Raw genomic sequence first — 21,867 nt, 5'->3', positions numbered from 1 at the left:
GTTTGTTTATTTTAACAGATGGTGGGCTATAAATAAATTAATCAATTATCACTAACCTAATTGTGATGTTAACGGTTCCTACATCTGTGCAAGGTTCATTTTTAACAAAATCTTTTATATCATCTTTATCAGACATCGAACATTCCCCGTCTTCTCCATTTTTTTCTGGGATTCCATTGTTTAAACGATTTTTAATTCTTTGGAGATCTGTCGGTTCAGATTGATATTTAGCAGTCCAAGTTTCATGATCCATATCACCGAAATCAATTCGGTTATATTTAAAGGTTTTTAATAAATACTGCACAATATTTTATCACTTTTACAGCCCAAACAGCTCTTTCGCACCGGAACATTTTATTGTCAACTCAAATCAGCTGGTCCCCAATGGACGACGAACTTGGAAATAGGCAAGTCAATTGTCATATGACGTTCGGACATTGCTACCAACTAATAGGTTCTGATATAATGCCGCCAACTTCTAGACATATCTATATTCTATAACATAATTTTAAATAGATACAGTCAACATAATTGTTATTTTAAATAATGAATTTAATTGGAATTATGATTTTTCACTATCTGAAATCGTCTAAGGAGAAATTATAAATTGCCAGGGTTAAATCCACTGCTCACGCTATAAGTCGAACAAGGATGGAAGATGATATACCTGACAATAAGACAATTCATTTTTTTGGGTATGCACATATATAAACAATTCATAATGTACTTAATTTGTTGATACCAGTAAAAATGAGTGATTTTTGGTATTTATTTTGACCAATTGCTAACTACTATTCATCCCTATTTTCTTTGCTGAAGCAAATACGTAAAAGTGGTTATATTTTCCTATTATATTTAGAAAATATACAATTAAATTATGGATAATCCAGCAATTTTAAAAATGGACCAATTTAAGAGGATACAAGTATATTTTTTTAAATCAATTTGTTTTCAGATTAAATTGCCAATTTATCATTTCAGGGTGGAACTTTGATTATTGGTGACAAATATTATTCCATTTTTAAAGGAATAAATACAGTTGGTAGAAATAAAGTAGCTGTCGTTAATATTAAAAATTTGGTAAGTTTGAAGTTTTTTTTGAAAAACAATGATTCAGCTCCACATTTTTAGAATGTTAGCCAAAACCAAGCTCTAATCATTCTTATCGATGAAACACAACACTATATTAGCGATTTAAATTCCTCTAATGGTACTTTTTTGCACAATACAAAACTTATTCCCTTCAAACTTTATGAATTAACAAATGATGCAGAAATTAAATTTGGGGATGTTGATGCAGTATATAAAAAGGTAAGTTTATTCTACAGGATTTTATTACACTTCTTTCTAATTTTCTATAAATGGCTCGAGTATTGACGAGTTTATTAAAATTTTTTAAATGATTTGCACTGGAATATCTAGTATTTTAGTATTTGATGGTTTATTGCAGTTTGATTTTGTGTATCCACTCTGTTTTGATCTCATGTTATTCAATTTTTTCAATTCTAACACTTCTTTAAATATTCAGTTGGAGTAACTGTGTCTTACTCCACATTGTATTTTAATATGTTCTGTTTTAATATTACCTATTTTTATATGTGCTGTTTGATTCCAGTATAGATTTTTAATTATGCAGATATCTCTATAATCTATTCCAACCCCCTATAGTATATCAATACATTCATCACATAAAGCATGCAAAAACATATTTTTGCTGATCATGGCATTTTTGGAGGAAAAGTGCTTCACGGGATCTGAAAGCATTTCTAATGCTGAATTAGGAATCATCAAGATCTTCCTCACATCTACATCTGACGCGAGCGTGTATAATTAGTTGGTGTGCTTTGAGCATGTGGAACATGAGGCTGATTAAGTGATATTGATAGTCTCTAAATTTTTTTGGCTGACGTTTTTTAGGTAGAGCAATAAAGATTGCTAATAACAAGTCAAGCGGAATTTGACAGTCTTATAGATTTTAACTACAAAGTCAATATTTTCCTCTATAATGAGCTTATAGCCTTGGTCTGCATCTCGTCAGGGTTAGATACCTCCCTATTTTTTGCTATAGAGAATGTATGTATCACCTCGAGCTTTATGGTTGGCCTCTATATGAGAGTTCCAATTTTTATATTTTTCAAATAAAAATGAACTGATTTTTTATCAGTTTTCTACTTTCTAAATCAATGTTATAGTTTGTTGGGACGATTTTTCAGTTTTTAATGTCGCTGTTTCATGATAATATGAACATTCATTCTCAAAAATCAATTGCTTTCAAATATATTGAATTTCATTGACAAGCGAATGGTGGGAAATATTTAACATTTTGTGAACTTGAGTTGTTTCATAAAAAAATTAGATTTTGCAATTTTAAAATTTTTGAGTTTTGTTGTTATAGTACATCAAACTAAAATTTTCCTTAATTTTTCACTTCTTATACTTTTTTATAAATTTTTGTTGATAAATGATCTCAATTTCAGGTCTTTTCTGATTGAAAATTAGTTTTTCAAACAGGAAAAACGTTTTGACCTATTTTGGACAATTTATTAACAAAATCAAACAATAATTACACTTTAATTTTGGTTATTAAGATGAAATATTTCAGATTTTGTCTCCCGATACAACAATTAATTTACAAGAAACTTTGGAGGTAGTTGAGATGACCCAAAATATGACTCAGAATTTTTATGCTTTAAACACACAAATTATTGATAATAAAAATGGAAACGCTCATCCACATTCTATTGTGAAGCAATCAAATACCAATCCATATAATATTCATGAGATTCAAACTCAAATCAGAGAATATCCATCAGTTTTATCTAAAATTCAAGTGGAACAAAGTTCCCAAGCAGTGACAGAAGAAAAAGTAAACACTGATATTCATGATGCACCCACTCAAATAGTTTCTTATTCAAATACTAATATGTCTAAAGAATCTAACTCAAAAAATTCTCCAAACTATGAACATCAAGAAGAATATAGTGAAAGAACATCACCCAATACTCAAATAATAACAGAGGAAGAAAAAGAAGCAATTGCTAATAAAATCAAAGTTGAAAATTCTAGAATATCTGCAGAAGAAGTAGAACAAAATATTGATAAACCTATTAAAACGAAAACAGGGGTAATACATTATAGTCAAGAACCTTCTACATCAGGGCTAGGAACATTCCTTAAAGAATACAATGATTCATTTCTAAGCGAATCAAAAAAATCAGAAACTAATCTTGTTGTTGAAGAAAGTTTAGTGGAAAAGAATAGTAGTGATGGTTCTATTGATTTCTTAGAATTAGACAATACACAAAGTGAATTTGACCTAAATCATAAATCTCCTACTTCTCCAACCCATTCAGAGTCAAATGAGAGTGAAGATATAATTAAACATCGTGTTAAACCAATACTAAAATTACCAGACACGCAAATAGAAATCCATTCTAGTTTTGATGATACACAAGATATTGGTTTTAGAAAGAAATCCCTTAAACCTATTGTTGAAGATTCAGATACAGAAGATGATACACAAGAACAAATAACTAAATTACCACTCATAAATGGAGAAAAAATTGTAACCTCTGATTCTGATACTGACTGTGAAGATTTACGTATATGCAAAGCATCAACCAAGATAATAACTAGAACACATAGTGTATCTGATGATGATACAGACATAGAAAATACTAAAAAATGTGAATTAGATGACACTGATTGTATTCCAGCAACTCAAGATGCATTTGCCAACGGTTTAGAGCATAAACCTACAAAAAGCTCCCAATTAAGTACTAATCACTCATCAGAAGAAAGCTTTAAGCTTGGATTAACGGAATTGATGAGTTTTACACAAAATGACGATGAAAATGTGGAATCACATAAAGTATCAGAAATAAATTTAGGTAAAGTAATTGAAAAGGAAAAAGAAGGAAATGTAATAAAATCCTCAAGTACCTGTAGTAATGATCCAATGCCTACTCAAGTAGAAGAAATGATTAAAAAATTTGTATTTAAAAAGAAATCTGCTAATTTAGATGATTCTCTAACAACTATACTAAGTACCAATAGAAATTCAAATAAAAATGAAAACACTGAAACTGAAAGTATTAATGAAAATAACAAAGAAAAATCGAATAAAACAATCGATGACGTTTTTCTCCAACCAACTCAATTGGACACTTTGCCAGCAGCTAATCAAAGTTTAAAAGCAAATTTAAATAAAAATGAGAATACCAGAACTAAAAATAATACTGAAAATAATGGAGAACAACCAAATGAAACAATTGATAACGTTTTTCTTCAACCAACCCAATTAGATACTTCATCAACAACTATTGAAGGTATCAATACAAATTTAAATGATAATGAGAATTCTGAAATTGGAGGTATTGATAAAAAAAACAAAGAACAAACAATTGTTGAGGTTTTTCTCCAACCAACCCAATTGAATACTTCATCAATAACTATTGAAAGCATAAATACAAATTTAAATGATAATAATGAAAATTTTAAAATTGGAGATATCGATAAAAACAACAAGGAACAAAAAAATCAAACAATTGGTGACGTTTTTCTTCAACCAACCCAATTGGATACTTCATCAACAACCATTGAATGCATCAATAAAAATTTAAATAAAGATGAGATCACCAAAACTGAAAATAGTATTGAAATTAATGGAGACCAACCAACTGAGACAATAGATGACGTTTTTTTCCAACCAACACAATTGGAAACTTCGTTAACAAATATTGGAAGTATTAATACAAATTCAAATAATAATGAGATAATTAAAGCTGGAAATAGTACTAAAATCATTGAAGAACAACCAACTGCAGGAATTGATGTCGTTTTACTCCAACCAAACCAATTGGAAACTTCTTCAACAATTATTAAAAGTATCAGTGCAAATTTAAATGAACATCACAGCATTCAAACCGAAACAAGTATTGAACATCCAACTGAGGCAATTAATGATGTTTATGACCAACCTACACAATCAGTGAATCCAAAAGAATCTGAAAATGATATTTTTCTGCAACCAACTCAATCTCTTATCTCAGAAGAGACTGATGATGATTTATTTTTAAAACCAAAGAGAATTCAAAAACCAACTCGAGTACATGATCCAACAGAACCTGAAAATGACATTTTTCTACAACCAACTCAATTAATCAATTCCAAAGAGGCTGATGTTGATATTTCATCAAAACCAAGCTTGATTCAGTGTAAAACCCAAAAAATGGATGATGACTTGTTCTCACAACCAACTCAATTAATGGGATCAACAGAAACAAGAAATTTAATACCAACAGATTCTTGTACCCAAAATGAGTTATATTTGGCTTCTACTCAAGTTATTCAAGAAAAACCTGATGGTAAAGCTAAAGGTAAGAATTATTTTTATTACATAATTCATCAAAATTTCATTTCGTTACGATCTTGCCATAGTTTGATTCATAATATAATGTCTCTTCTCACTGTAATGCTACAATTAAGCTAATTATTTTATTGAGGTTAAAACCACACATTTTTGTTTAGAACTTTCCATGACACAAGAAGACTTATATGGGCAAGAAACTCAGAAAATTGAAGACATTCCAGATATTCTTCCTAAAACTCAGTCAGAAAAGAATGTGTTTATGCTACCCACACAAGAAATGACAGACATTTGTCCAGGTAAATTATTTCTTCGAGTTATAACAGATCATTATACAGTGTGTTTCAAAGAAATTTGGCTTTGTTGCTAATAGAAAATATGAATTTGTTTAATAGAAATTTCCATGAATATACATATAAAAGAATGTTTATACACATTTGTGAAGAATAGTAACATATTTTGGATATTAATTATTGCGCTTAATAATTTGATTTTTTCTTCAAAGATTCTACAGAAACACAATTAGAATTGCACTATTTAAATGAAACTATACCAGTTCCTGTTGATAGCGATAGACCCTCCAACCCACTTCTTCGTGAGTTAAACAAAGAGGACAGTCAAGAGATGTTCAATGAAAATAAATCTTCCGTAAAAGAAAAAGGTGATAAACATAAAGTTAGTATGTTACAGTTTGACAAAATGAATAGCTCTACAGAGACATTGAGTCAGATTGAAGCATTTTTGAAAAAACCTTTACCACCTCGAAAGTCTGCAAGACATCTTGGATCCAGAGACAAATTGAACGTTATAAAAGCATCAGTTGATAAATCCATTTTAAATAATGCTAAAAAACCGATAAAACATGAAGATAGAGCTGAAACATTGAGTCAGATCGTTGCATTTATCAATAAGTCGGACACAAAGCAAGTGCATAACAAATGTGCAAATCAAAGTACGGAAGAAGTAGTAAGTAAAGCTTATTTTAGTCAATTTCCATCAATTTGATAATAAGTTTTTTTGGTTATAATAATTTATTCTATGTATTCTGGATTCATTCACTGGCCTAATAGCAAATTGTTTGTCTTTCCATTTTTTTCTAAACATTTATTGAAAAACAATGAAAATTAATGTTTCTATGAGTCATTTTATTCATTTGAAAGATGCTTACAAAAAATTACATTTCAAACCTAAGATCACAAACCAAATTACTGGGGGTATTTTATTTACTTTACACTATATATGTATATTCGGGTACCATGTACAGCACGACCCAGAGGATCTATTGCATCCCACTTTCTTGTTGGCGATACTGAGGAACCCAAGTTTACAGCTGATCCATTAATCCCACTCTTCTTAGAAAGGTCAGAATGTGGGAGAACTGTAGCTGCCAGAGATTTTTGTCTTCAATTTCATACCTTTCCAGGTGTAGTGCTCTGGAGCTCAGTAGTGTTTCACACTTCGAAAAATTGTGATTGGATGTGTCCATTGAGACGATAGTGCGCCGACAGGACTCCTGTGAGTATTCATAGATTGTTCTCACTTACGCTCAGCAGCATCTTCTCTGGTTATAGTTTCCCAGGAGAGTCTTTACCTGTCTCAGCACCTGTAGATTTTTCTAATAATTGATTTTACCCCTATCTGTCTTTTTTTCCAATGATTTTTCTATTGTTATGTAACTGATATCGCAGAAGGATTCAGGTCATATGAAGGATTTGTCTGCACCTATTTTCGCGAGTCTGTCAGATATTTCGTTTCACTCCAATCCGGTGTGTCTCGGAATTCATGGTTCTAATACCCCAAACCACTGCCACTTATGCCCTTATGTGATGATTGATCTCACAATTACTGTGTACATCTACAGTAGGATCTTTGGGTTATACTCCCAATTGGCTTGAGATTGAGTTTCTTCTTTCTAGTGAAGTACACTTTGCTGATGTATATCTAATGGAATATCAACAATGTTAGTCCAACAATTCTTGTAAACTAAATCGAGGCTAGTATAAAATGATGAAAAGTTTCTTGATCACACCAGTAAAGGATTTCAAGCAGTTTTTTGGAAGTTACTTGGAAAGTCATTAATTTCAATAATTTCAATTGTTATTCAGTAGATTACCATATTATGAGTGTTTTTTCCTATTGGAACGTGGCAATGAAACACCAAAGTAGACTAATTTTAATATATTTTCCGAGCTTTCAAATACTTATCTATTCATTTAAGTTGTATAAATTCTTGTAAAAATTTCAAATTCATAGGATTCAAAATTCAATATTCAAAGTGGCGTTCATAGAAATATTTAAATTTTGAATCCTATGTATTTAAAATTTGTACAAGAATTTATACAACCTAAAGCCACCACAAATCTCAATTAATTATTTCCCAGATGATGAATACATAAGTTTTAGAAAGCTCGGAAAATATATTAGAATTAGTTTTCTTTGGTGTTTTATTGCCACGTTTCCAATAAGATAACGATATATATATATATATATATATATATATATATATATATATATATATATATATATCATTTAAAAATTATAGATATTATTTTTCTAGAAAATATCAACTTCATTGCCACGTTTCCAATAAGAAAACGCTATATATATATATATATATATATATATATATATATATATATATATATATATATATATATATATATATCATTTAAAAATTATAGATATTATTTTTCTAGAAAATATCAACTTCTGGTGAAAGTTTTAATAATAAAGCAAAGTCCTTGAAGGAACATATTGGTTCTAAACAATTTTCAAACGAGAGCATGGAAGACAGTAATGAAGAAATTGAAAAAAAAGATAGTAGCAGAGAAATTCGTAGCGATGTAGATCAAAGTTTTGCTTTATTGCAATCAAAGACTTCAAAAATCAGAAAAAAACCAACTAATAATCCTATTCTAGAAGAAATCAAAGTTATGGTTACTTCGCATAGAAAAAGTATGAGTATTGCTGAAAATGATAATCCGGACTTGATAATTCCTTTAAAAAAATCAAAAAGAACTGCTTCAAGCAGTTTTACAAGTAAGTAATGGTTCAATGATATACCAATTATACTTTTTTTCTTATTTCAACTGCAATTGTTTTTTTCTCTATTTAATTATGCCAATTAGTTTCCCATGTGTTTTTATGAGCACCAATAGAATGAATGTTCGTTGTTCCTAGTAGCTTTCTCTAATTATGAATTTATCAAACTCGATGATATTGTTTATGTTATAGATCTAACTGAAGCAAAACAGGCCCCTAAAATAACAAAATCAAGAAAATCCAAGGTACAATCAACTACTTTGAATCAAACACATCCAAATAATAATCCAACAATTTCAAATACTGGAAAATGTGATGATATTACAACAACGTCTAAAGAATCTCTCCCTGAAAACCCAAAAAATAAAAACCTGAGCACAATTGATAAACGAAAAACAACCAGATGCAAAAAACTTACAAAAGATAGCGAAACAGATGATCCCAAAGTTTCACGAACTAGAAAATCTAAATTGTCTTTTGATAATTGGGATGATAAAATTGTTAAAAACACCGACTCTATTACAGACACAGACAAAAAAAGAAAAAAAGAACCTGCAGATTCTCCAATAAAGTCGAATAGCAATCGTACTAATTTGATAAACTCTATAAATATCCAGAAAAGTACTGAAGAATCTAGCGAAGATGATGTAGGAATAAACAATATCAAACGTAGCAGAAGAAAAAAGAGAACTATTGACTCAAGCGAAGATACTTCAGATTCCCCAACACCAGTTAAACATACAAGAACTAGTAGAAAAATTAGTTCCATTGCTCCAGAAGATAGTAATAGTAATAATAGTTCAGAAACTACTCCGAAGAAAAATCGAAATACTCTAAAAACAGACACTTTATCAAGTTCGGTAGAGGTAAGTACTTTTTCAATTATTTAATAATTTTATTCAAAATTATAATTGAAATTAGTAGGGCAAGGTCGGTGATATACAAGGTTTGAAATAACTTATGCAAAATAAGTAAGTGTCAAAATTTAGTCAAATAGATGCAGGGGGAATTAAAAAAAAACACTTGTGTGTATATATAGAGTGAAACAAAATGATTATATCAAAAAATTGTTATAAAAAACTTACAAGAAAAGAAAATAATTTAAGTACCTGAAGCAATAATTAAGACTCAAAAGGATATGATAATATTAAAGGAAAGATTAAAAATAATCGACAACTACAATGAAATAACTGAGTAGCAGGAGTAAATTGGATTGATGTGGAAAATTAAAACAATGAACACAACAACAGTAGGAAGGAAAGTATATGTAGAAAGAACAGAAATAAACAGAGAAAGAAAAAGATGAAGTCAAGTAAGCTACAAAAATGAAAAGAGTATGATTTGACAATATTTAAGTGACATGCAAAAGAAACCTATTGTAAAATAAAACAACTATCTATACTTGTATACTTCATGAGCTAGGCTTAATAAATAATCACTCTGGAAGAACCTAATCAAATAAATTCATTATGTCAATTTGGAAGGAGAAATCGAAATTCTTAAATTTGAAACAGTGATCTTAGTATTCAACTCCCTTCGAATGATTGGTATAAAATCCAATTCTTTAAATAGGAAATTTTGGCATCTGATATCGCTCATGTGCGCGCAAAGGAAGACAGGTTAAAAACAATAGTATTGAGATATATTAATTTTAAAAAAGGTCCTATTTTCAGTTGAGTTTTGTAAAAACGTCATATTAAACTAAACCAACATTTAATGCATCTAAATGCTCTTGATTTTAGGTCTCTTCTGTTTTAAAACTATTCTTTTCAATAATTTTTGGGAGGAAGATAAAATTTGACGTTTCGACTTTTCTTTAAGTCTTTATCAAAATTTATCTTTCTTCCAAAAATTATTGATAAAACTAATTTTAAAACAGGAGAGACCTAAAATCAAGAACATTTAGATCCATTAATATATCAAAAGGCCTAAGAAATTAAAGAAATCAACATTTATTGAGCAACACATTTATTTAGTTGTAAAGCCTAAAACATCATACCAAACCAGAAGAAAAACCTGTTGGATTGAGAAAAAAAACTAGTATAACTCAGAACGCACAAAAGAATCAACACTCAACTCCCGTCACAATAATCAACACCTGAAGAGGCTTCATCTAAATCTGGTGAAGTGTCCTGGATATTTCTCTCAGTAGGTGGATTTTTATAAAAGTTGTGAAATACTTCATTAACATATGGCAGGAGTTCGATCAAATTCTTTTTCTTCTCTTCAGATATACAAGTTGAGGTACTTCATTGCCACATCCTATAACAATTACATTTATAACCTGGTTACGAAGATCTTGGTCGTTAATGATGGTTTTTAGGGTTTTAAACAATGCAATAATTTCAGTTCAGATATTTAGTTATCATATATCTACTATTTAATCATTTTAATTTGTCAAAACCCTTTTTTTTTCAATAATCATATTAAGAGGTGTAAAATTATTGTAATCAAATATTTTTTATACAGTCAACTATTGAAATCAGCAACATTTGAAAATTTTAACTTGCTAGGTTTTTGTAATTTAGTTAATATGGGTGAACTTAAGGGTTGAAAGGAAATGTGACTTATAACAACTAAGTATACCCTAATTATAACATGAGCTAGGCAAGAAAAATAAAATTACGAGCGAAGGGAAATGAAATAGCTGATAAGCTCGCTAAAGCTACAGAACAATGGGAAAATCATTGGAAAAGAAGGTAGATAGGAGCAAAACCAATTATTGGGATAACCTACATGGACTGAGACAGACTGGGCAGATACTCTTCTGTTGCCTTAACAAACACCTGAAGACGCTTGACCTAGCAGGTAATGTTGTGTGCAGATTTTGTTGTACAGAGGAAGAAACCTCTATCCGCATTGTCTTAAAATGTGGAACACTACGGAGCTCCAGAGCACTACATCTGGATGCGCTTGAAATAGAAGACGTAGATATTTGCAATTAAAGCCATCCCACATTCTAGACTTTTTAAAAGAAGTGGGATGGATTAATGCATCAGCTGCAAACATTGGGCTCCCCAGTATCGCAGCAAGAAAGGGGAAGACATTAGATCCTTCAGGTCGCAGTGTATACGAGACCCCAAATCGATATATACCCTAATTATTTTTCAGTTTTCTACATATCCTGAGACGAGGTTACCTTTTCTTGAAACACCTTGTATGTTGTTTAGTTTTATATTCTGTGTACAATGGTATTTTCACTAGTAGTGGTTATAATTTTCACATTTTTCGAATTCTTTACTTTCAAAAAACAGCTCCTAAAATTTCATAGCAAAATTCGAAATAATAAAAAAGTTGTAATAATTCGGACACGCACACGTTTTCGGTGCTCTACAAGCATTTTGCTCGAAATGGTATTTTTAATCTGCGCTGAGTTATTCTTTGTAGCAAATCGACAGATTTTTTCAATTCTTAGTGCGTTTTATTTCATTTGTTGTATTTTACCGTAATTTACCAAATTGTAAAAAAATTACACGGGAAAAAGTTAATTAAGTTAATTTTACATATTTTTTTGTCCTTATTTTTTTTTCAATTTTTATTCATAGTGATGAATTACCATATAAGCTACCTTCCGCTTTAAAAAGCTTTTTGAATTTTTTGTTACACTTTATCATCAAAAAGTAATAAACAAAAAGTTTTATATGGAATTAAATTAAAGAAAACTAGAAAAAAAATATTTAATTATGCATTATTTTTTACCCTTATAATCAGTACTATTCCCTTAAGCAAATTTTGTTAGCGTAATCGTCAATTTTTCTTAGTTTTATCAAATTTTCTTTCTGGAAATGTTCTTAATTGAAGCACTTATTTCGTTCGTTACATTATTTTGGAAAAATTCAAACTTAGTGCTAATATATTTTTAGAGATCAAAAAGGAAACTGAAACCGAAAGTTGTTTTTACAATGTTGGATAGTCCCAAACTGGAATCGTATATTAGGCATTTAGGTAAGTATAAACAATTAATGCTACAAAAACGAATGTCAACCATCGAAACACTAACAATTGATAATATTTGTATACTACAAGGGATTTTATCTGAATTTAAACGAAGCAATTCACTGTTACACACCTTGAAACTTTTTGTCCCTCTAGGAAGTATATTCGGGTCTATTGTACTGAATTCTAATACGTAAAAAACACTTTTTTCACAAAACATACTTCTTATTGTATCAAAAAACGGATAAATAAAATCAAACAACTTATTTGGTTGTCTTTATCGTTTGCATTAGCCAGGAGTCCTTTCATATTAAAGGATACAACGGTATTAATTGAATGGTAATTTTTCGAAATTATCTATTTATATAATAATAGAGAAATTATAATATTCTACATAAAAATTAACTTATATTTTTTAAGCGCTGCACATGTTTTATATCTTGCATTTTGTATATTTCTCTTTATTGATAGTTTTTGTGTATAATACAAATTTCTACGGTCGGGCGTAAATCTTTGAAAGCTTTTAAGGTCCAACAGTAGTCTGCTAACATATTTTGACTCCTTTTCCTACTGTAGCGTTTTTTTCATCTTAACAATTTGCTGATGAAATATCTCTCCATGCTCGTTTAAAAAAAGGTCTTGATATGAAATAATGTCAGTAAGTAAAATATTTAATTAAACTTGAAGTAATAATAGCTAAATATTTAATTGAATACGCAGAAATTCCAAATTTTTAAATACATAAAAAAACGATTCTCATTGTTTTTCAGTTGTGACTTCATAGGTTGATTGGAAACATTGAGCAGTTGTCTGCTTGAGGTTATCGTTGCCGACAACGTAGCGTGTGCTGTTATAATACAGTTTATTTATTAGTTACGTATAAATAAAACATTTTTCTATAGATGAACTAACTGACCCAGTAAACGTTGTTCTTCCATATAAATTATAACTACCAAATATTTGTAGTAGCGAATATATTTCAAATTAAAATTATTGATGTCTGTCTATTAGTTCAATAGACAGACTAGCCATCAAAAATAATTACTTATTCACGGGAATTTCTGTTTCAAATAAACAGACACGTGTCCTTTATCTAGGCTTTAACAAAAATGTTTTTAAGCCCCAGTTTTGCAGAGGAGGTAAATAAACTTTCAGCTGATCTATTGAAGGTTCCTTAAGGACGTTTTTTGACCGGACACATAATGTACTTTTGATTTTATTCATTACATTGTTTTCACTTTCCAATTCAACCCTTTATAGATGAGTCATTATTTCAGACCGTGATTCAAATAATTAGACCATAATAAGCTAAAAAAAGCAAATTTTGATATGAAAATATTCATTGTCCTTTTATGTATTCTCATCCATTTCAGGAGGTAGTATAGTAGATAACGTGGATTCTGCTACAGTTTTGATGACTCAAAGTGTGAAAAGGTCCCAAAAATTACTAACAGCAGTTGCTCAAGGAAAACCTATATGTCCACCAAGTTGGATAAACGAGTCTCTCAAAAATAACGGATTTTTAGGTATTTATTCAAATCTCATTTGTAGTTATTTAAAATTTTTAATTTTCTAATTTCTCCACAGCATGTTGGAATTTTTTTTCAATTAAAACAATTAAATAGGAATTGCAACTGCATTAGCACTATACTAGGATGGTTTCAGAAGTACCTGGCTCAACAAAGAAAACACACACATTTTGGAAAAAATACATTTATCGTAATATCCTTTTAGCTCCATACACTTTTCCAAGCGATGTTCAATAAGTTCCTCACCTTTTTTATAATAAGAATCTTCAAGCTCTTCAAAATAGCACTTCGTCACCTCTTTGGATGGACCCACGTTTCTTACATAGTTATGAAACTCAATAGAATCATCTTCACGACGTTGTTTTTGTTTCATGTCGGCAAACGCAGCACCCATCTTGCGCACTGCTTTCTCATGTCTAAATTTTATATGCGATGTACCGTATTTTTTGACAAGCCTATTATATCTGCTAGCTCGCGTACTACAGTCGACGATCATTCAGTACCGCTTTGTGAATGTTCTTCAACATTACTGGAATCGTCACCGATGCGATGCTGCTCTTCGTAGTTCATACAGCCTCATTTAAACTCTGGTACCCAATATTTTACTGTTGATAACGAAGAAGGAATCTCGCCCAGAGTAGAATATAATTTAGCTTTCATATTAGATGGGTCAAAGCCTTTCAAATAAAAGTATTGTATCAAGATGACCAATTTTTTCCATGTTTACAAATTCACTGAAAACGTTCGATATTGATGGCTGCCAAACAAATACTCAACAACGTGGCGTCTTCAAACTTGAAACTCATGCTGTATAGATGATGTGTACTCTCTGATACAGTGGTATTTTTCCCAACCAATTACCGCCATCTCTAGGTCAGGCTAGGTACTTATGAGACCATCATCGTACTTAGTTAATGTATACAAAATAATTACAGATATACTTACTGAATTGCACTTTTGGACACAGTGGACAAAATAATGACAAATTATCTAGAGCGAAAAATAAAAGAAGAGAAACCCTGCTGGGAGAATACCAGTGCGGATTCCGAATTGGAAGATCCGCAAAAGACCATATATTCAGTCTTAAGCAGACTCAGAGAATGGGGTAAGAATACAATTTGCCGATTTTTGCAATTTTCATCGACTTCCAAAAGGCATATGACACAGTTACAAAACAACATCTTTATAAAATAATGAAAGACTTGAAAGTACTAATAAAACTAATAAAGCTCACTAAAATGACCTCTGAGAAAACTCAAACAAAAAGTAAAATAAAACAGAAATCATCAGATAGATTTAACACAAATATAAGACTAAAACAGAGAGATCCTCTACTACGTTGTTTAACATAACACTAGAATGGATAGTACGAAGAAGCGGAATCAACTCCACGGGGACACTAAAAATAACACAATTGCTAGCATATGCAGATGCGGTAATAATTTTATCAAGAAGTAAAAAGGAGTTAAAAAGTACGTGCAGGGCTTTCATAGAAATAGCGAACCTAAGCGTAAACGAGGTGAAATCCAAGGTCATGAAAATGACTCATCCGAAAACGCATGCAAATAACAATGGAATTACACACGCAAAAAATAATTGAATTCGAGCATTTATCAAAGCCAATGGCGATGAGAGAGAGAGAGAGAGAGATAAAACATAGAAGATTAACTCGAAAAAGCAAACAGAGAGGAACAATAAACAAGATACATTTCCCAAAAAACTAAACTACATCTATATCAGATACTCATCAGACGGATAGTACTTTATGCAAGCGAAACGTGGATACTGAATAAAGAGGAGGAGAACAAGTTGATATATGGGAGAGAAAATTACTTAGGAGGGAGATAGATAGAGAAGAAAGACAAATTAGGAAATAAAAATCCCATATGATGAACAATAAATTAGCAAAACCATATGATCCAGAAGACTAGGATGGCTAGGACACTTAGAAAGAATGTTGGAATCAAGGGCGGCAAACAAAATGGCTAATATAAATATAAACAAAAACACGAAAAAAGGGAAGACACAAAAAGAGATGGTATGCGGAGTGACACGGAGATCTTATGGAGAGAGCAGCTCGGGACTGGAAGGTGAAGACAAGAAACAGAAAAGAATGGAAGAAAATTATTAACCCTCTATGGGCCTAGATGGCCTGTGCGTAAAAATTATTTTCACTAGGAAACAACCAATGAAGAGGTTTGGTTTAAGTTAAACACTTTTTTACTTTGCCAATATTTCGAAATTTCTTCATCAGGGCTACAAAAATTGATACAGTTTAGTTGTTACAGTTATTTTTTTTAAGGTAAATGTTACCAATAGTTGAGATCCATGTAAAATTGTAAAAGTGAAAAACATTAATTTTGGTTTTGATTTATTTTGTAAGATTTTATGTGTACTCCATTTCTCTTATTGCTTTTCAAGGTCAATTAACTTATCTTATCGGACTAGTTGTTTTTAAGTAATTTTTAAATTTGATTTTTGTTCTTAAGAAACATTTTTGCCAACATTACTAATGCCAACTGCTGTTTTCAGCGCGAAAGATAATGTTTTAAATTTTATGAAGTTTAAGAGGGGTAAAGTCATTGAGTAATTGCCAGTTACTCAACCCCTTGTGAGAAATTTTGGATCGTGTGAGAGAGATACAATTTGCCACCTATGCTCTATCCCCCATTTTCCAAAAGACGACTTCGCTGTTTTTTCGAGTTTTTATTTTTATTACTGTGATTGATTTAAGAATATACTTTGTTTGATATTATGATTAGGTTTATTTAGATTAGGTTAGTTTTCTGAGTCAGATGGTTGCTTTTTATATAGAAGGATTCCAAAATTACTCTTTTATTGTATTTATTTTTTATATCCAAAATTTTGGCTTCTCCAAAGTTCATATTGTAGCCCTATCAATTGCATGTTCTGATAGGGCGCAATTACGTTTAAAGGCTATGCATTCACTTTGGTGTTGTGTGATGCGTTGTTGTAATGTTTGAGAGGTTTGGCCTGTGTATTTCTTGTCACAGTCCATGCAAGGAATACTGTACATGCAATTTAATTGTGGTGAAGGTTCTTCTTTTCGTTTTATTTTTGAGTAAATTGTGTTAATTGTTAAAATATTTTGGTTGCAATTTTATGTTTCCATTTTTGAGCGTTTGTTCAATTTTTTGTGATAATTGGTCCAGGTGGGGTATAGACCATACCTTATTGTGGGGGTTATTTCAGTGTTTTCTCTGTTGCTCCGCATGTCATTGATTACCTCGTTTTTTATGGTGTTCCCTATGATTTTTCTTATAGCTATTTTCTATAAGAATTTGATAGAGGATATTTATGTTTTTGTTTTTTAGAGTGCAATGACTTACTGACTGATATATTTTACATTACTATATGGAATGTATAGCGGAATTTATATTTATTAGAAACTTTGGTAATTTTTTTTAGAATTTAAACTGGGAGTTTCATATAAAATATTCTCAGTTATCTAGGAATACTGGTTATATCTGAAGTGCATCCCAACTTAGTTCTTTTAAATGAGATATACGATTTTTTATTATACGAGGGCGGTTCAAATGTAAATAGAAATTTTGCTATGAAAATTTTATAATTAATTTACACAGTTGACGTTTTGTACAATTTTTCTAGATAGTCTCCATCACACTCCAAGTCTACCTCTCCGTATTATGCCTTTCTCGTAAAAATCTCTCGGCTTGTCACGTAACCATTCGCGCGCGAAGGATTCTACCTCCGCATTATTTTCGAATCTCGGTCCGCCAAGTGCCTCTTTCAAGAAACCGAATAAAAAATAGACGCATGACGACCAATCGGGACTATGAGGAGGGTATTCCAGTGCTTCTTAACCAAATTCGTCCAACGTTTCCATCGTAAGCCAAACTGTATGCGGTCTTACGTTATCTTGCAGCAATATCGCACTACGGTTTGGAATATCACGTCGTTTTGATATGTCAACAGGTTTCACCGTGTTTCTTAGAAAGTTATTATAATACTGCGCATTCACAGTTCGTTGTTCTGTGATAAAATTAACCTCAATTACTCCTCTCATACTCCAAAATACGGTACACAATATTTTCTCCGCAGACAGTGTAACTTCAACTGGTGCGCATTCGTCTTTCTTCCTCGCGTTTACTCTCCGGAATATAGTGATTTACCCAAGTTTCGTCTGTGGTGATTATTCGGTGCAATAAACTTTTTCTTTCCTCTTCATATCACTGTAGGAGACATGTACAAACTTCCCAATGTGTGAATTTCGCGGTAACCGCGCTTTTCATGAATTATTTACTCAATACTACCTATGTTGATGCCCAATTACTTTCGGTAACACTTGTTGTGGGACGCCAGGCCATGCGGAACACCATTCATACATTTGAGTATTGGAATCCTCTCCGAATTTCTGGAGTACTTTCCGATAAATTAACTTCGATCAAAAAACGAATAAAGATGCGTTGCGTAACAGTCATCCTTCTCGCTCATGGCTATAAGTATACTAAAAAACGATGTTTTGCGTTTACGGCTGTTCTCTACGTTTCGTAATTGACCAGTCTAACATCCAGTGCAGCTACTAAATTTCTCGAGCGTTTATTCAAACATTCCGGTTAATATTCGAACCACCCTCGTATTTTGAGAATTTTAATACACCTTTATACGAGACATACACAGGCAAATTTCAATTTCGTATTATATAAATCTTCTTTGAAACTTTTGACAAATGTAGCCGTTCAAGAAAAACTATTTTCTAATAATTTCATGTTAAAGCACAATTTTATTCATCAAGGATTTAGTAATGAATTAATACTTCAATTCGATAATAGTTTATGCGTAATGTTATGCACATTTTACGTTTCAATACATATTGAAATTCATCGTATATTCCGAAAATTCAATAAAAATGGCGTGTTTTATTTAAAATACAAAGTTGGTATTAGCTCCAGTTATAATATTGAATAATAATAATAAAATAAGCTCCTTAGAAAACTTATATAAATTTTTAGAGCAACATGATAAGTAGTTTCTTATTTTATATGAACTCAGCTCCTAGAGGTACACTCCATACATTATGTTTATGATATTGTAGATCCATGGGATTATATATTAATTGATGAAGAAGCAGAGAAAAAATGGGAATTTTCGTTAAAAGAATCCCTAATAAAAGCAGATAAGGGAAAATTGTTAGCTGGATACGTTTTCCAGTTAATGACTAATACTGCAACTGAGGTTTTAAAAGGTAATAATCACAATTTTTCATTACATTTTCCAGTTTAGAAGCAACAAAATATCAAGGCATTATTTTGGTATAAAAAAATGTTTGTTCAAGATAATATTAATTTACTAGATGACCCGGCAGACTTCATATCTCACAATCGATAAATAAAAAATCTAAACTTTTGTATAAAATAAACGTAAAACAAACAAAATGAATCTTGTCTTTTTGTCGCTTTCCTTTTTCTATTTTAAGGCTCACTTGGGTTTTTTCGTGCTTTTTATGGTTCTGCAAGTACCACATTATTATCTATTTTTGCAAATTAGGTAAACAATTGAATCTTTTTGTAATAAAATTTAAATTTATCAAAAATTATTTAAAAGACTATTAAAACAATATGAATAACACAGAACCGCGCAAGACGGTTATAATCACGTGATGCCGAATTAAGTATTTTCATTGGATAATTGGATGAGGCATGTTTGGAAATGGCAATGTAGGTGGATATGGTGAGTTTTATTCGGTTTTGCAATGCTTGCTGCATAGGTATTAGGCCTAAAAATAATATAGAGCACCAAACTCGACCCATACATTCTTTTGGTCGTAAATGGAGCAGATTCTTTCTCAGATGTTAGTTAAAGACTGTTAACTTCCAACCGGATAGTGATACTCCTGTAGACTTCTGGATAGATATTCTACGGAATTGGTACTAGGGGAAAATGTATACTGCATTCATAAATTTCTCTCTTGAAACATATTATATTCTTCCATATTTTTCATTTTATACATATTTTAGGAGCAATTGAGGCAAGCGGAGGAAAGTGCGTAACAAAATTAATCAACAAAAATCATCTCGACAAATTTGTAATTGTAGCATCTTCAGATTATAAGGCCAAATATAACAAAATCAAAAAGCAACATCCTGAAATAATGGTTATCGAACCAGAGGCAATTTTTGATGGTATTTTAAGGCAAGAATTGCGATTTTCCAGGCATCTTTTATCATAAAAGGTAAGTAAAAACATACTAAATTGTAAGTTATTTGCAAAATATAGTCAGTATCATAACTATCCAATTATATAATTTGTTATTCAAATATCTTCATTTCTTATCACTAGTGAACACATTGTTTACACTACAACCACACCAATGCTCACAATGCTAATCGAAACGCGTATCACAGTGTAATTTGGAGTATTGGTGTAGTGGTAATGCAAACAGTGTGTTCGATATAAATATCACTGACGGTACCAGATATTACTACCACTGGCACTACTGCCGTCAAAGATTCTTGGCCTCGGACATCACATTCCTCCAGTCATCACGGGCCAACGCTCGGCATCTCCACCCCCACACTCCTAACTCACAAAGATCCTCTTCAATATCAACTAGTCATCGTTTGCGCGGTCGCCCAGGCAGTCGTCGGCCCTCATGCTTTTGCCGGTACGCTTTGCGCACCCTCCGCTTCTCAGGCATACGCTTTAAGTAACCTAGCCATCTGAGTCTGGTCCTCTTGGCTACTGTGACCAAGCTGGGGTCTTCATAGAGCCGGTAGAGCTCGATGTTTGTACGGCTGCGCTACACGCTCTGCTCGGTTCAAGATATTTCGCTTCCACTTGTTGAGCAGCTGTTCCTCGCGGCGTATATGACAACCGGGCGGAGAATTGTGCCATAGAACCGCTTTTTTGATCTTTTAATTCAGTAAACGTGATTTAAGTAGTCGTTGAAGGCTGAAGTATGATCTACTCCCCGCTTTCACTCGTTCTCTTGTTACCATCGAGTTGTCATTATTTTCGATCACTAGTGATCCCAGGTAATCAAACTTATACCGCCCTACTTCGAAAAACCCCGGGGGATTCTACAGGATTCCTCCTTCACCTGCTCAAAGCTTTCCTTCAGTTCACGCTTCCTTCGACTGAGTAGATCAATGTCATCCAAACTTAATATTATCACTAGCATTGATCTGTTCACAACGTTTGTGTCAATTTTACTTTTTTACATCATAGTGGCAAATTTTTTTTTAATAACGTATCATTTTTTTAATTATATTCTGTACAATGCAGTATTTGTTCGTCACTCATATCATTGCTATTGTTCCTAGTAACATAACTCGAGACATTTCTTTGGCTGTCATGTCATTCGTATTAACGAATCCTATTTTCTTTGCCTTGCCTTGCCTTGCCTTTCCTTTATCCTTAAATTTTCTCTGTATTTGTTGTTTTGAATGTTTTCAATTCTTGTTTTATTGACATTTCTTTCATATTTTAGATTCACTTGGATATTATGGAATCATCTCTTAATCAAGGAACTATTTTGTTGATTAGTTGTTTTGTACATATTTTATACCAGGTTTGTTTTAAAGAAATGCAAATTTTTTAAATATATTGTATTTTTATAAATAAATGTTTACCATTAAAATACAACAAAAATCATTAATCCATATACGCCTTGATGGCAAAACGACATAATAGATTACTTTGAAGGAATTGAGAATTAGAAATAGAAAAAGTTATAAACTTTATTCTACACTGGAAAATATTGAACATAAGTAATAAAAGAGAAAAAGATAGGAGGTTCAATGGACGTTAGAGATCGCGTGCACACCGCCCACAACATTGCCGGCCCGTGTGTGTTCACGGTTGGGAACACTACATATTTTGCTTGGAGACCATTTGTACACAGATATGCATGATTAAAATACAATTTATGTACAGTAGTCGATTTGCTTGCGAACAGATTATACGAACATACCAATCAAAAATAATCAAACAATTTAGAATTCTATTTAT

General features: G+C 31.5%; 2 protein-coding genes across 4 annotated transcripts in view; one reads left to right on the top strand and one right to left on the bottom strand.

Moving 5' to 3' along the window:
* The window catches only part of LOC130445196 (putative uncharacterized protein DDB_G0277255), a 29,461-nt gene extending 29,040 nt beyond the window's left edge, over positions 1-421 (bottom strand). Inside the window, exon 1 of the mRNA XM_056780738.1 lies at positions 57-421. Within this exon, the coding sequence (XP_056636716.1) occupies positions 57-253 (197 nt within the window). The 5' untranslated portion in view covers positions 254-421. The remainder of the gene's footprint in view (positions 1-56) is intronic.
* Positions 422-489: 68 nt separating this feature from the next.
* Positions 490-21,507, top strand: LOC130445648 (putative uncharacterized protein DDB_G0282133). 3 transcript variants are annotated; one of them, XM_056781400.1, is made up of 14 exons: positions 496-925; positions 982-1,080; positions 1,132-1,311; positions 2,603-5,378; positions 5,530-5,667; positions 5,874-6,029; positions 6,084-6,334; positions 8,065-8,407; positions 8,603-9,276; positions 12,274-12,355; positions 13,720-13,872; positions 18,953-19,102; positions 19,875-20,089; positions 21,347-21,483. In XM_056781400.1, the coding sequence occupies exons 1-13, from the start codon at positions 878-880 to the stop codon at positions 20,084-20,086; spliced, it is 5,262 nt and encodes a 1,753-aa protein (XP_056637378.1). In that variant the 5' UTR covers positions 496-877; the 3' UTR covers positions 20,087-20,089; positions 21,347-21,483. The 3 variants fall into 3 exon arrangements, 2 of the variants coding, with proteins under 2 accessions (XP_056637377.1, XP_056637378.1); XM_056781399.1 differs by having other exon boundaries at positions 490-925; positions 5,874-6,334; positions 21,347-21,507; XR_008910075.1 differs by lacking the exons at positions 19,875-20,089; positions 21,347-21,483 and adding an exon at positions 14,811-14,980 and having other exon boundaries at positions 5,874-6,334; positions 18,953-18,990.
* Positions 21,508-21,867: the final 360 nt, after the last annotated feature.

This window comes from Diorhabda sublineata, chromosome 6, assembly GCF_026230105.1.
Source record: "Diorhabda sublineata isolate icDioSubl1.1 chromosome 6, icDioSubl1.1, whole genome shotgun sequence".
NCBI classification, from domain to species: domain Eukaryota; kingdom Metazoa; phylum Arthropoda; class Insecta; order Coleoptera; family Chrysomelidae; genus Diorhabda; species Diorhabda sublineata.
The sequence above is the reverse complement of the archived record's forward strand: the minus strand, read 5'-3'. Positions and strand labels throughout refer to the sequence as shown.

Coding starts and splice junctions, on each gene's coding strand:
- LOC130445648 (XM_056781399.1), top strand. CDS start 878: ATGGATAATCCAGCAATTTTAAAAATGGACCAATTTAAGAGGATACAA. Junction 6,335..8,064: donor ATCAAAGTACGGAAGAAGTA/GTAAGTAAAGCT, acceptor TTATTTTTCTAG/AAAATATCAACTTCTGGTGA. Junction 19,103..19,874: donor TGCAACTGAGGTTTTAAAAG/GTAATAATCACA, acceptor TACATATTTTAG/GAGCAATTGAGGCAAGCGGA.